The 14,980-nt window shown below is 43.0% G+C and overlaps 2 protein-coding genes across 5 annotated transcripts; both read right to left on the bottom strand.

Moving 5' to 3' along the window:
• Nucleotides 1-630: 630 nt before the first annotated feature.
• Nucleotides 631-9,587, bottom strand: tfap2e (transcription factor AP-2 epsilon). Of its 3 annotated transcripts, none has more exons than XM_030789138.1 (7): nucleotides 9,543-9,587; nucleotides 7,208-7,654; nucleotides 4,898-4,952; nucleotides 2,039-2,270; nucleotides 1,727-1,845; nucleotides 1,305-1,443; nucleotides 631-892 (listed from the first exon to the last, which is right to left on the bottom strand). In XM_030789138.1, exons 1-7 carry the CDS (start codon nucleotides 9,585-9,587, stop codon nucleotides 631-633), a joined length of 1,299 nt encoding a protein of 432 aa, XP_030644998.1. The 3 variants fall into 3 exon arrangements, with proteins under 3 accessions (XP_030644998.1, XP_030644999.1, XP_030645000.1); XM_030789139.1 differs by having other exon boundaries at nucleotides 7,208-7,664; nucleotides 9,559-9,587; XM_030789140.1 differs by lacking the exon at nucleotides 9,543-9,587 and adding an exon at nucleotides 8,768-8,794.
• Nucleotides 9,588-11,031: 1,444 nt separating this feature from the next.
• ncdn (neurochondrin) lies at nucleotides 11,032-14,671 on the bottom strand. 2 transcript variants are annotated; one of them, XM_030789108.1, is made up of 7 exons: nucleotides 14,630-14,671; nucleotides 14,146-14,376; nucleotides 12,735-14,003; nucleotides 12,359-12,603; nucleotides 11,955-12,170; nucleotides 11,577-11,719; nucleotides 11,032-11,485 (listed from the first exon to the last, which is right to left on the bottom strand). In XM_030789108.1, exons 2-7 carry the CDS (start codon nucleotides 14,350-14,352, stop codon nucleotides 11,067-11,069), a joined length of 2,499 nt encoding a protein of 832 aa, XP_030644968.1. In that variant the 5' UTR covers nucleotides 14,353-14,376; nucleotides 14,630-14,671; the 3' UTR covers nucleotides 11,032-11,066. The 2 variants fall into 2 exon arrangements, with proteins under 2 accessions (XP_030644968.1, XP_030644969.1); XM_030789109.1 differs by having other exon boundaries at nucleotides 11,032-11,479.
• Nucleotides 14,672-14,980: the final 309 nt, after the last annotated feature.

The following is a 14,980-nucleotide window of genomic DNA, read 5'->3' as shown; positions in this document are numbered from 1 at the left end:
ACAAACTGAAATTTCACACCAAAACGTCCGTTATTGCTTTTTAATAATATATTACATTTACAATTGTGATATAACAATAATAATAATAATAATAATAACAATGATAGTAAACATACAACAGAGAGTACAAAATGACTGGAGGTTTTTTTTTTTTTTTTTTTTTAAATACTAACACACATCTTCCCCCTTGCTAGAAATCTGTTTTCCCTGCCTGTGACAGCCGTTCTTCTGGTATCTGAGTAAACCCAAAAGATTCTCATGGGCATCAATTAAGCACTCCGTCCTCTGCTTTCGGAACGTGAACTAGTCCACGCAAGGAGCTGCAGCACTGTCGTAGATATGGTCTTCTCTGTTTAAGCCGAGATGTCAATCGGTAGCGGCCCGTTTCAAAGACAGAAGATCCTGAAGACCCTGGACCTTTTTCCCCACACTGTTTGGAAGAATAAGAAACCTGCAGAAATGAAAGCCCTCATCGCTGGGGTCTGTCTATAAGTCTGTGGTGGTAAACACATCACCACCCAAACACACACACACACACATATAAATACGATCACACTGTCCTAGATGGGTGCGGGTGACTGAGGAAGTGCAGTCTTTTTCTTTCCTGCGGTGAAACCGTGTTTGGGCTCTTCATTTGCGGTGTTTGATGTCTTTGTCATGGTGGCTCTTGGCGCCTCCCTCACCCTTGTCCAGAAGTTTAAGGGCCTCCAAAAGATAGCTCTGGAAGGCAGAGAGAGCAGCGCAGATGGCGGGGGTGCCGAAGCCATGCGTGAGCAAACTGAAGTGCGTTAGGCTTCCCTGCACCCCGGGCTCCAGGCACGGAGTCGGACGACTCGCTCCCAGGGGCGACCTGTCCTGTGACATCAAGTCAACAAACTCCTTGCAGATCTCCCTGTAGCCAAAAGGGACAGCGTTAGCGTTAGTCTCAAAGCGCTATAGTTATAGTTCACGCATTGTCTTCAACGAACGCAATGTCGGTCGTTTCTCTTTGTTCTGTCCTTCCCAAAAAGACAGATATAATTGGGTATCGTTAAAGAGCCCTCATGCAAACTGCAAAGAAAAATATCAGTCATATAAAACTGCTTATTTAGTTACTTTTTTTGCCAGAAAAAAAAAACTAACATCAGTATAAGTATATAGAAGTATATGACACAGTATTGCATGTGCCTAAAAATATTTAATATGGTTATTCACTGTGTACAGCACAATTCATCTCAACACGCTGTGAGTGTTCTACGCTGTTTGCCGATCTCCCGTGTGGGGCTGTAGATAGAGGCCTGAGCCCAGAGCTGTCAAAGCCTTACTTTGTAGCCAGCAGCATACTCCGGCGAGTGGGCAGCTGCTCTGGATCGCTCTGTCGACACAGGTACTCCGCTGTCGCCCTGGCCGGAAACTCTGTCTCACACACGTACCCAAAATCTCGCGCCAGGTGAACTGCCTCACCTGTGTGATAGAGAGAGAGAAAGAGAGGGGGTGGGGGCAAATTTAATTCAGATCAGCGAAGATTTAGCATGTCAAATGAATTCGTGACAACTCATTCTGGAGTTTTCTCTGGGCTGGACATCAACACAAAATCATAAGGCCGATAAACACACACACACACACACACACACATACATACAAAATAGACTGCATTCATTCAGAAATTTAGCCTGTTAATCATACTAAGTTTGTAGCATTTTGTCCAATCTGTTACCCTCTGTACGTTTTAGTCTCAGTGACTCACCCTCGACCAGGGATGTCAGCAGTGTGACATTGGCAGCCTTGCGTCTTCCGGCCGGCAGGTTCAGTCCAATCTTTTCCAGCCGCTCTCGCAGACATCGTCCACCATTCTTTGACTTTGCCCTGCGGGAAGGGATGCATAAAAGATTAATACCTATCAAAAAAACAAAAAAACAAAACCCCACAACCTTAAACAGTATTTTTTCACACATCCTTTCATACACACCCTCACCCATCCCTTTTAAACAGCCTATCCATCAGGTATTCAAATACTATAGATTCAGTTTTGCTGTCCCAACTTTTCTCGCTTTCTCACCTGCGCAGAACTCCGCCTAACAGGGAGGCATTGAGGCACTCGGGCGGGGACAAGCGTCTTTGAACCTCTCCTACAGTCACCTTGTATTTGGAGGTGGAGCTGAGTAGGGAGAGGCGTCCAGGTACAGAGCAGAAGACCTCCCCAGGATTGGAAACACCCCCAAGGCCCAATCCCTCTTTACTGAGGGAGAGGGCAGAGAGGGCAGAGCCATTCAGCTTGGACGGGATGGGAACTACAGAGGGAGAGAAAAAAGTAGAAGAGAGTTTGGTGCCCGCGCCACATTATTCTCTTCAACACAGTTCACGACTATATTTGTCTGACATGACTGAAAATGAGAGAGAAAAATACTATGTGTATTCACACAACCAGGTATTTTCATCAGTGTAACACTTTTCATCTGTAATCACGTTTCTTTGGTTGTACAAAGCCCCCAGAGTTGACAACTTTGGTTGAAGTGTCACTGCAACCGAGGTTGATTAGGTTTGGTTTTCTTTTCGTCAGTCAGAAGAGGTGTTGCATTACAGGTGGGAAAGTTTTATAAAAAGATTTAAGTGCTTTTCATTTGCTTCAAATTTCAAATTTTAAATTAAATCCAGCACTCTTTGTGTAATGTGTTGTTTTAAACTGACGCAAACATGGTGAGAGAGTCGGATTGGAAAACGGGAATAAACCATGGTATAGATCAATACCAGAACACCCCACCTTCCGCAGAAGTAACTATTATTTAATGTAGTAATGTAGTGTGGTTGATATGTCGTTGTAGCGACGTTTGCAATCAGTGAAAATAATTTTCTTCAAGCCAAAGCTACCCTCTGAAAAAAGGGAAAAAAGATTACGTTTTAAACTGCCATTCAGCTCCTAATAATGATTAGCGTTGACATGAAAAACAGAGTCCCGTTGGCTTTTAATTTGTGCTCAAGCATCTTTGTTACATCATCCTCTAAAAACGTTAATTTGTTTTCATAAGATTAGCCCGTGTAGCCGGCTAATCACAAATTTCCGCGCGCTATGGATGTGTGGGCAGGATTGTCATCCGCAATTCAATGGCTTAACCAAGAGTGTATGTGTATATTCAAATCCAGATATATTCCTTTCCGAATGTGTGTAAACCGTGAGTTAAAAGAGCCGAGTCCCCTGTACCCCCTCCCCATTTGGCACAGTGCTTGTTGACAGTGACGCGCAACGTTAGTGCGTTATTATCTCTCTCGTTGTCAGCTGTAAAATGCTCGGTGGTGTCGGTTTTTCTCTCTCCGTGGGCGGCGTGCGCCTGTTTGCGACGTCCCGCTGTGCAGCACAGATCCGTGGACAACAAGCGAAGCTCTTTCAGTCCCCCACCATAGAGCAGGAGATACCTCAAAGCTGTCCGCGTAGATCCGCTTATTCATGTGGGCTTTGGTTTGTTCTCCATGCAGAAATCCATATGCCCATAAGTATGCTCCATTACTGATCCACTGTGTGGTGATGTGTGAGCCATCATCTGATACCGCACCAGAATAAATGTTGGTTTTGATATATATATGTGTGTGTGTGTGTGTGTGTGTGTGTGTGTGTATATATATATATATTTATACACACACACACACACACACACATATATATGTAAATAAATAAATAAATTTTATATATATATATATATATATATATATATATATATATATATATATATATATATATATATACACACACACACACACACATATACATACATATACATACATACATACATACATATATATATATATATATATATATATATATATATATATATATATATATATATAGGGTTTTTGGGTTTGGGGTTTTTTTTTTGTTTGTTTGTTTTTTTTTTTCATTTCTTCTTTTTTTTTATACTTCATTGATCCCAAAGGAAATTTTAGGAATCTGCATTTAAACCATCCATGAGCAGTGGGCAGCCACACAACATAGAGTACTAACCACTATACAATCATGGCGCGCCACCCAAACATGTGTGTGTGTGTGTGTGTGTGTGTGTGTGTGTGTGTTTGTATAGACACTATATATGGGTCTGGAACACTTGGAACTTTTAAAGCACTATAGACGGATTTTCTGAGTAGTTCTCTGTGCCCTATAAAAATCCAATTTCGTGGTATTTGGGTGGAATGATCACACTGTGAATTTCTCATAACTCCCCTTTATCACACACACATACCCCTCCCTTCCTTGGCTGGTTCTAATCCCTCTCTGTCTCTCATATGACCATGAACAGTTCATTAGAGTAACTGCCTTTAGGCAGAAAGTCTGAAGCAGAGTGTTGGAAGATTTCTTGACTTCAAATGAAAGAGCAGAGCAGAATTATTCTCTGTGTGTGTGTGTGTGTGTGTGTGTGTGTGTCTGTGAGTGCTTGTGTGTGTGTGTGTGCGCGTATGAATTTGCATATATTTGTGCACGCGGCTATGTCTATGAGCAAGTGTGTGCGTCGATTAATTACGGCCTCAGCCTAAGTTCACCAGTTTGTTGTCAGGACATGATTAAATGCTTTGGCAATAGTATTGAGAATAGTTGGTGAACACAGTGAGATGTTTGGCTTGGAGTGCAAGCTGGGAGGAACAGGCCAGTGGTCAACCTAAACAGTCTCTGATTGTATAAGGAGTAGGGGGCTGTGGATCAGAACTGCGTCAAGGTAAGGGTGAGCTGCTCAAAGTGAAAGGAGATGGCAAAGAGGTAACTCCATTTTATTACTTTGGACTTATTGGTGGCGGGAGATTGAGGGTTCATATTCCACCTATTCCCCTGGAACTTGAGTTAAGAACTCAGTTTAAAACATTTTCCCGTCAGAGACCGATCCTGCCCGATAGACCCCCCGATTTTCTCAGTGTACGTGACATTTTCATCTCTCACCTTTCTTGATTACTGAATGGTCCAGGATTCCTAAGGCTGATCCTTCCTCCATCCCCTGTGTTGACGCAAAAATAGCAGAGTGTAAGTCCATAATTCACATCCATGAATTATAACATATAACAGTCACTCTGAAAATTAATATCTTTTAGTGTACGCTTACTGTAAATAATATTGATACTTCATTTTAAGTTCTTCTTCCTATGTTTGTTTGGCACAGTGACGTTATATGCAAACAACCATTGCAGAGCTTTGTGTCTGATGAAGACTTAAGAGTCCACTTGTGCCAAATTAAAAGCATAACAGTTTAAGAAAAAGACATTAAATAGCGTAATGATTAAGTGCTAGTGTGGCCTGCTGTAAAAGAAATTTTTCGTTTGACAGAAGTCTTTTAACAGTGCATCTATTAGGAGCAGATTAGTTCACATGGAATTTCTATGACAATAATGAGGAGGATTATTTTTTATGTGATGAACAAAAGGTTTACACAGGTTTACACAGTACGTGGTTTTGTTTTGTTTTGTTTTTACACCTCAGCTGGACGCTGTATTGTATTAAAGGGGTTTAGTTAGTTTTAAACATTCATAATCTCATCTACATTAACTCAAAAGGCTACATTTTAGAACGCAAACTAAGTTGCTATCAACGGTTCTAATTCTATCAACTCATATTTAACGTTTAATTATGTAACCTATAATTTTACGCGTCTCGTTTTAATAAAATTTGTACTGCGCAATACATATTGATTTATGCTATTTTTATATCAGTATATGGAAAAATTCTGATATCATCCATGCAAAAACAAATAAAAAGCCAAGAATTCTAATCTGATCGTGTATCCTTTTTAGCAGAGCAAAACGCAAATTTTCAGATGTCTATTTTTGTATAATTTGGGACACATGCAAAAAAAAAAAAAAAAAAAATCTGTCCCTTTTTACAGCTAGATTAATCAGTTGGTTCAATGAATACTTGACCAAGGAAATCAATTGGCTGCGCCAAGTTTTCAGAGAGCACAACATTGTCATGGTGTTATTTGTCATCTGATCTAATTCTGCACCTGCTCAAAGCTATTGGAAATACTGTTAAAAGAACAAGGATGACCAAAACGTTTTGTAATATGTTTCCTGATTCCTCTACATGACTTAAAATAAACAACTAAAGGAACAAAGGCAATAAAATAATTTCTCTTTCATGACGTCCCTGAGGTTGCTTTATTCTTGGCTTCTGCTTTTTGTTCTCTCTCTCTCTCCCTCCCTCTCTCTCCCCCTCTCTGTCTGTCTCTCTCTCTTTATTGTTTACTTTTGGTAGTTCCTAGAAGATCAATTGATTTGGCTGGCTATTTACCGTTTGGGGGGTGGGGCATTTTGAATTTACCGACATTTGTTAACTCATTCTTATCATCGTTATTTCGTCTGGTTTCGCACGCGACAAGTTATTTATTACGATTCAAGAACAACTATTATCTGTACTCAACTTGTCATACCACCATACAAAGAGTACTAATTAAAAAACATGAACATAATAAAATCTAATGATAATAATAATAAGAAGAAGAAGAACACTGTAATACACCAAATTCGTAAAACAACGAAATATTTGCGTTACAGTGTAAAATCTATTACAGGAATACTCCGTATGTCAGCAGGTGTAGATGTTGCGCCAGTCCGTTTTCTTTAGAAATATCTTTGTTTAATCGGTAATTGGTTTTATTGCCCTCTAATATTTTGACGTTCAACTTTCCTATTGACTTCTCATAACAAGTCCAACGGTGATACTCAATTAAATCGTTTTAAAAATGTGTGTGTGTGGGAGACAAATAAATTTAGAATAAATGAAATCGGTGGAGATATTGGTGCAGGATTTCAAATCGTTTCTCAGGTCGGTGACATTATATTACCGTGCAAAATTGTGGAAAGACGCGCTTTATAGCTGATTTGCTAAAACACTGATTTATTTCGATCCTTACATGCATTAGTAAACAAAGCATAAGACTCTCGTGTCACTAAGACGATGTCAAGGAGAAAACATTCGCAAATAATTCTCATAATGGTTTACGGTAAAAGTTTACGTTGTGTAAAATGATGCTATTGTGTGAGACTGTGAATTGTGAATGTCTTTTAAATAGTTAACGAATTAAAACGTCAAATAAAACAATAAGAACTTCACTGTATATATCAATTTGTCTTAAGTCTATGTCTCCCTTCATGATTAAAATGAATGCACTGCTAAACGCTCAAGTGCATGCTCCTGTATTTTACGCGCTCTCTCGTGAGTGCTGACAAAGACAAACCACATGGATCTTTAAGGACTCGCCTGAATGTCCTCCAGACCATGATGACCTACTGCATGCATTCCAAGGGGACCGTCTCCGAGCGCGGCTGCACCCTCGCCCAGTCCATGGAGAAGCCGGGGTACACCAGGGTACTCTCGTCTGGGGTCCAGACTCAAAGCCCGGTGAGACTGCGACAAGAGTCCACCCTCCTCTGAGCGAGACCGCTGGGAGTGCCATGCCGCTTGCTGATGTTGATGGAGCGAGTTGATGGAGGGGTAGGGGTCCGGTAAATGTGGATATCCAGAATCCTGGCTCTGAGAGTAAGAGAGCGAAGACTGGGGGTACGGTGGTGGAAAATACGGGGGCTGAAAATCAGACGCCGGCGTGTGGCACAGTGGAGGAGCCGACGAGTACGCTGCTTGGTTCAGCGAGGAAAGCTGTGACAGTCGGCCGCTCGGCGAAGAGCTTGACAGTCCGTCCGCACGATCCTGCGCGTAAAACAAGCACAGAGTTTGTTAGGGCATGATGCTGTCCCCGTGGTTTCCAGATAAGGCAAGAACTATTTCACATTTAATGCCCCCGCTCACTTTAAGTGCTTCGACAACGTAGAGAAGATAAAAGACGACAATACTAATTACAAGGGAACAGTCACGACGACTACGAGAGCAAAAGAATATCCATCTTTCAAAAGTTCATTAATTGTTCTGTTAAAAAACTGCATGTAATTTAAACAAGAAAAAAAAACACGATAGGAAATTCCAGTGTCAATTTTAAGCATCAGGTGTCTCTGGCAGATGTCCGTTATTCTGCATCACCATCAATCAGACGGACAATGAACTGGGAAACAGTTAGTCTATCGGTGATTACAGGCAACTGAAATTCAGTTTCACAATAGACGACGTTTCTCTTAAGGAAAACAAATCCTAGAATACGTCAAAACATTATCAAAACGTTTATTATTATAATACTTTAAATATTAGAAGGGAAGAAAACACTGGTATTAAAAATTACCGTGCGCAATTTACAATTCACTTAGTTTCAGATTATTTTCAGACACCATAAATGCATTCATCCCCGACAAACTTCGATTTTCTGTTGCTGGGTCACTAAAATCAATTTTGCTGCTGTGGAACATATTTTAGGTCTTCACCAATGAGACCGAGAGACTTTATTATGTGACAGAAAACTGAAAATCATTTACAGTTCACCGACTACATCTGAAGCATATTTAACTTGTATCTCGCTAATCTGAGAGTTAATGTAAAATATTCAAATTTTACAGGATTACGCGCAACAAAATGTCTCTTGCATTGAAAGTGGAAAACAATTCTTATTCTATCCATTACCCTACATGTCCCTGCATCTAACACAACCTAATCTCAAACGATACTTGGCGACACGCGATTTTCTCCTCGGCTGTGCATGCATATTATTATCTAACACTCAACAGAGATCATGACAGCGCGGAGAAACGAACGCTTAATGTCCCGCATCTGCGCGCTCAAGTTAAAAGACAGCAAAGCTAATTTTCAATGGCTAGCTTTAGAAACAGGCCAGGCTTCCAATTTATATTGTCGTCGCGATTAAACTCATAAACTCACCATAGTGGAGTAGGTGTGGACTAACATCTGGACTTTGGGAATGTCCAGTCTGAAATGAGTTCTGTCTGCTTGGAGCGTCTTCACGAAATGACTCAAATAATTATATTCCCAAATTCTCTCATGTGTCAATTTGATCCATGCATAGAGGCTTACACGTTATCCCAGTGACGTTTATGTGTGTCTGCCCCCTCGTGTAGCTTTGTTGCCTTAACTGTAGGATGTGCTATCACAAAGTGTCCTCGTTATTTTACATGCGCGCTACTTATAGCTTTGCGAACGCTCAATACAAAATGGGGGAGGGGTTGGGTGGTCCATTTTAGAGGCTTTCATTCATTCATTCATTCATTCATTCATTCGCTCACTCTTCTCTTTGTTGCAGTTATAATACTGTTTAATTAATTAAACAAAATATAAAATCAAGGACAGAATATTGTCCAGCATCAGTCTTATCTGAAAACACGCACCACTTTTAAGGTAAATCACTATTTAAAGAAAAATAATGAACTATTATAAACTATTATTATAAATTGTGACGTGTCACGCTTGAATAACCCTTAGTCTACTATCTACAAGGTTTTGGAAAACTGAAGATTAGAATTCAAAGGTAGCAAAATTAACACCCTTGTGAAAGGTTTTCTGCTTCACAAGTTCGTAAACGTGAATACAAGGTTACATGAACACAGCTACTTATACTATGAAACACTTTCACAACTTCTTGCTACTTCTAACAACTGTTTTTGCGAGTAATTGATTTAGTTAAACTAAGACTGTCTACCTGTAGGCAGTAGGGTTCAGTCTTCGTCCTTGATTTCCACAGCATGACTACTTGTATGAGCTCTCGGAGTCCAGAGATAATTTACGTAGCAAAGACAGGAGGACAGGAAACTCGAGATGGATGCCAACGCGTGCCGCGAAGGTTGCGAAGAGTGAACAAGTCGGGGAGGCGGCACAGGAGTTTTACTGACAAAAAAGTGAGGGTGTTTAGAAAGAGCGTGAGGGGCGGGTATGAGACAAAGCATTATGGGGGTGTAAAGAAGGGGGGGGGCATGAGGGATGCTGATCTTTGGATGCAAGGTGCATTTGTATGCCTTGTGCAAGAGGACCATTGTTAGCTGACTGCTGGGGTGTTGGTTGTTGCAAATCCTTCCTCACATCGGGCTTAGCTCAATAGGATTTTCACTATCCGGCCGCCCGATCAATGTAAGTGAGTGTCAGTTTTACAGATCAGTTGGCTTTTTATTCTCAATAGCGCATTTACATCTATAGTGATGCATGATGTTTTTTCAGTCATACCGGCACCTACATTTGGAACTACTTCGTTGGCCGCCAAAGCACCCAAACTGCAATACTTTTGAGTATTATTACTTAAACTTTGATCACACATCAGAGACTTAAAATACCGTGGCGACACACTTCTGTAAAACTAATAGTTACTGGTTTCAACTGGATGAAGCTATATTAATTTGTCTTTAAAAAATCCTTATCTGTCGTTCAACTTCTTTCTCACCTTGTCAGATTTTATTGTTTGGACAGAAATACGGATCATGTGGACTTCCACATTGCAGTAAAGCCGCCATCTAGTGGGCATTCACGTACATAGTCGTCGTAACGATATAGCTTGAAATTCCATCATTTCTCCCTTGAGTACATTTCTAATAACTCTTTTCCACACGGTGCTGGTGCCCGGGCCGGTGCCGGTGCGGAGCCAGTGCTGCCTTGGTGCCTTTTGAGTATTCCGCAGGTTTGGGAACCGAACGCTACATAGCGAAAGTTTGGGTAATTTCCGTGTGGAAAAAATAATATCGGACAGAACGCATCTGCTTGCTTTTTATGAATTTACTTTTACGCTAGGCTTCCACACAGCGAAACACCTCACGAATTTTGCCCTAAAACTTTTCGCTCTGGGAGCAAAATTCATGAAAATAGTAAGCCTGTCTCCTACCTCAAAAGTTTAAATGATTGTTTAAATGAAGAGTGCAGTTGTCTATTTGAACCAGCCGGAGCAGAGAGAGAGTTTTTTCTACCGCTCTTTATATTTCATATTGTGTAAAGTGAGGCCTGGTGACCTCAGCAAAGCAACTTTTTTCAAAGAAATATGACAGAATTCTCATCTTAAGCAAAAATATTTTTATTCAGTCATATGACAAACTATTTACCAGCATCATATTCTGTGCCATATAATCTTTAAAAAGAATATGAGGAAAAATCTATATCATCTCCAGAAAGTGCTCCAGTCTATGTCACAAAGAGAATAATTCTGGATCCATGCCTGAAAAAGTAAGGAACTTGACAAAGAAAATTAATCTGACAGGGATTTCTTTAACCGAGTCATACAGTAGAGGGCGCTCTTTGCCTCCTTCCTCATGTGTGCCCTGATGTCTTGGCGACAGAGCTGACAATGGCTGGCCATGGCACTCAGAGCCTCCTCTAGCGCGTCTCCGGTCTGAGGGTCAGGGAGAACGCTGCCGGAGCTCAGAATGCTGAGGGTGTTCTGGAGCCACCCCTCCTCTCTGACCACTGCTGTTATCCAGGGCAAGGCTCTCACACAGTCCCCCAGTGCCTGCAGACTCAGCCTCCACAGCTCCCCAGCCTCCTCCCACCACTCCTCCCACAACCTGCTGATCCGCACCTGGCCGTCAAGGGTACCGGGTTCTAGGGCGCTTAAGAGGAACCGCAGAGTAACTGAGAAGAACTGTCGTTGAGCTGGCTCAGCTGGGCCTGGAGAAGACAGAGTTTAGAGTGATACACCGACCAGTTTGACACGTCGTTAAAAGAACTAGTTTTAGAATGTTAGCTTTAGTTAGTGTACCTGTGGAGGGAGGTTTCAGCCGGCCTGTCATGAGGCCCAGAGTGCAGAAATTGGCTGTCAGAACCAAGAGGCGTGGCTTGTGTAAGAGGACAGGAAGTGCTTCACTCAGAAGGGTCTCAAGAGATGCAAAACAGGCATCCGTCCTTTGGAGGAAGAATACAGTGAGAATGAGTACAGATCATGAGCCAGTGGAACTGACTGTTAGCTCTCCGTCAGTAAATTCCACATCGACGACAGCCAATACAAGAAGAAAGATTTCTGGAGAGCAAAATAATTTAGGGTCGCAAAGAATTTCCAAGACCGTCGTGGACGTGCAGTAAAGTGAGGGTAACGCACAGCAAAAACATCGCTGTTGTAAAGTTTGTGGTTCGTGTGCACCTGACTCTTTCTGGCTCAGTCACGACGAAATTGAGCAGTGCGGAGCAGGCTGTTTCCATGCTGGGGTCTCGGGTGACGGTCTTCCCACTCTGTCCCCTCAGGACTCCCCAGCCACGGTTCAGGAAGCCCACCAGCAAGGCTGGCGTGTCCAGAGTGAGTAGCACTCGCCGTGGGCCCTCCTCAGCCGAGAGGTGGCACAGAGCTGGGAGGAGATACCTGTATGGGAGAATAAGAGATGGGGAAGAGAGAGCATGACTGACACAAGCATCACTGGAGGCACAATGCATATGGAAACATTCAGGTTACATATATATATATATATATATATATATATATATATATATATATATGAGAGGGCTCAATGTATTTTCCCCAACTGCCATCTCAACATTCTCTGAACCAACCTCAGAGGATCCTCGCCAGTCCACGTTCCCTCTTGTGACCTGTCATTAACAGACATTTCTGACATCCAATTAGCAAGGCCTTTGCCTTTCCTCTCTCCCTGCAGGAAGCTTTCGGCATAACCAATCAGAAAGGGCAGGAGGTCTGTGACTTCGTCCTTTAGGCACGAGGTCTCCTCAGCCAGCCAAGCGCAGAGAGCCCGGAAGGTAGCATAAATAAATGGGTCGTCATATTGACTTTGGCCAACCTGAGGTACAATGATAAATATTTTATATCAAGAGATGTGTAGGGAATAGAGGTGGAAATGCAATCTAGGACTCAATAGGGTTCTTGAAGGACAACTAGAATGTCACTCCACGATATAAGTTTATTTCTCACCTGTTTCAAATAATAAATCATGGCAGAGGAAGCTTCCTCCAGAGCATCAAGGACCTGCCTGCTCTGCTGCAGACTTAGCCCAGAGACGGCACTCTGAGACTGGGTTGAAGTGTTTCCAAGCCCCTGGCTGCAGGCTTGCTCCATAGCAGCTTCCGTGATGCGGTAGCAGGCCGTCAGAGTGTGCTGCTGCTGTGGGGACAGCTCTGTACCAGGCGGCTCCTCCAGACCCATCCTTATTTCCACGCAAGCGCGGTTCACCAGCAGACAGCAGAATTTGGGAGGCCCAACGTTATCCCACCTACAGAGGTCCAACAGGCAGGCAGATAAGACCAAAACCGGACCCAGATGGGCCGTAGTGAGCTTGGACTGAACCATTGGTCGTACTGCTTGCCACAGATTCGATACAATCCTTTTAAGTTCTGTGCACTCTACTGCCCCTCCTGGTGGGGGTAGGAACTGTGGCAAGCAAGAGCACATCTGCAGCCTCTCTTGGTTTGAGATCTGGCAGAAATTTAAGCACACAAATTCCAGCAATGAGAGCAGCTCAGGCTGATGTCTGGTCCAAGCCCGTTCCCTGACACCGCTCGAGAGGAGATGCCCGAGGAGAGGCAGTCCCTTTTCACGGCTGAGGGTCTGCTGACCAGTCACAGCGCGGCACAGGGCAGGCACCGCGCCACGGTTAAGGAGCTGTTCTGGGCCTCGAGGCAAAGCACATATGGTGTTCAGGACCTGGTAGCAGTCAGCAGCCAAAGCCTCATCCAAGGAGGTGCTAGGATTCTGCTCTCTCCCATCTGCAGTTTCTGCACCCTTCCCTGGAGTAGAGGAATCCCGATCTCCCTGGTGTTGTCCTGGTCCTTTGACTCCTGAAGATGCCCGTTGTGTATCTGAGGCTGTGGCGATGCCTTCGCGACATGCTTGGTCAGCGTGTTTGGGTTTAGGTGATGACACATACTCCTCAGTTGGAGGACATGGGGAGCCAGGGTCTCCACTCTGGTTCTTAGAGCTCTGAGGAGGTCCATCTGCCACAAGCCCCAAGAGGAGTGGGATGGTGCTGAGGAACTGAGGGTGGGCTGCCATGCCTGGGTCCGTGCTCAGGGCAGCCAGAAGGGCAGTGCCCAGAGAAAGCAGCTCTTCAGGGGGCAGTCCAGAGCCATCGCTCCCCCGGACCGCTGTGACCAGAAGACGGGCTGGCAGGTTCAACCCCACTGCCTCAAATATGCGATGGAGTGTCCCACTGTCCAGCTGTTTTGCAGGACACAGCCGTGTAATCTGCAGACAAAAATGCATTCGGAAATCATATAATAACACTGTGCTTTATACACTAGCAGAGGGGTTTATGCATTATACTCGGCGAGTAATTTTGTTTTGTTTTTTTTAGTTTGTCAGTGTTGAAAGACATATGGACTTTTACCAGGAGTAGTGCTGCCAGCGTATGGCTGTCATTCTTGGCGTGAGTGAGTGCGTGCAAACAGCGTTCCAGAACTTCTTGCTGGGCATGGGACAGGCCATTAGATACAGATGCAGAATTTCCTTCATCAGTCCCAGCTGTCTCAGTACTGTCTTGAGGATGTGCTTTAGGGCTTTCCGCCGCAATAAGGGGTCCCCCACTCTCTGCCATAACCACCGAGTAACTACAAAGGATCTGATAAATATTAGAGAAACAACAAACAATGCAAGTTTTGCGGTAAGCTGTTTTACATATTACGTGCGTTGAGCATTCTGTGTGACACGAATAGAACAAGCGCCACATGATTTTACAGATGTTTTTACGTGGCGTTATGGAATCGGATAAACAGCGTTTCCTAGTGGGAATGTTGCAAGCAGTTAAAGAATAAAACGAATTTATCTGTCTATAGAAACACCAGTAACACGGCCACCAGTAACAAAATACTCACTTCGTCTGTGTACGACTAATTCAACACCTTTCACATTCCCCGCTTCAAAACACGTTCATGGCCTCTGTGAAAAAAACTCATTTGTTACCAGAAGATGGTATAACATCCGGTTCAAACGATTACAGGTTTAGGGCATGTCGATGACAAGCAAAGATAATCGTTCGAATGTAAATAAGTATTAAAATGAAAATGCCTTGGTGCTAGATTTTGATAGTCTTTTTTGTAATGTGAAATATAAACACGAAAGAAGAATTACCAAAGGAAGAACACCAAAAGCGGAAACGCAAGTTAAGTTTGCGTCCGTGGTAAGACATATTTTTGAGGGGCAACGAGACTCACTTGTTCTTCTGT

The sequence above is a fragment of the Chanos chanos genome, chromosome 12 (genome assembly GCF_902362185.1).
Source record: "Chanos chanos chromosome 12, fChaCha1.1, whole genome shotgun sequence".
Classification (NCBI taxonomy): Eukaryota; Metazoa; Chordata; class Actinopteri; order Gonorynchiformes; family Chanidae; genus Chanos; species Chanos chanos.
The sequence above is the reverse complement of the archived record's forward strand: the minus strand, read 5'-3'. Positions and strand labels throughout refer to the sequence as shown.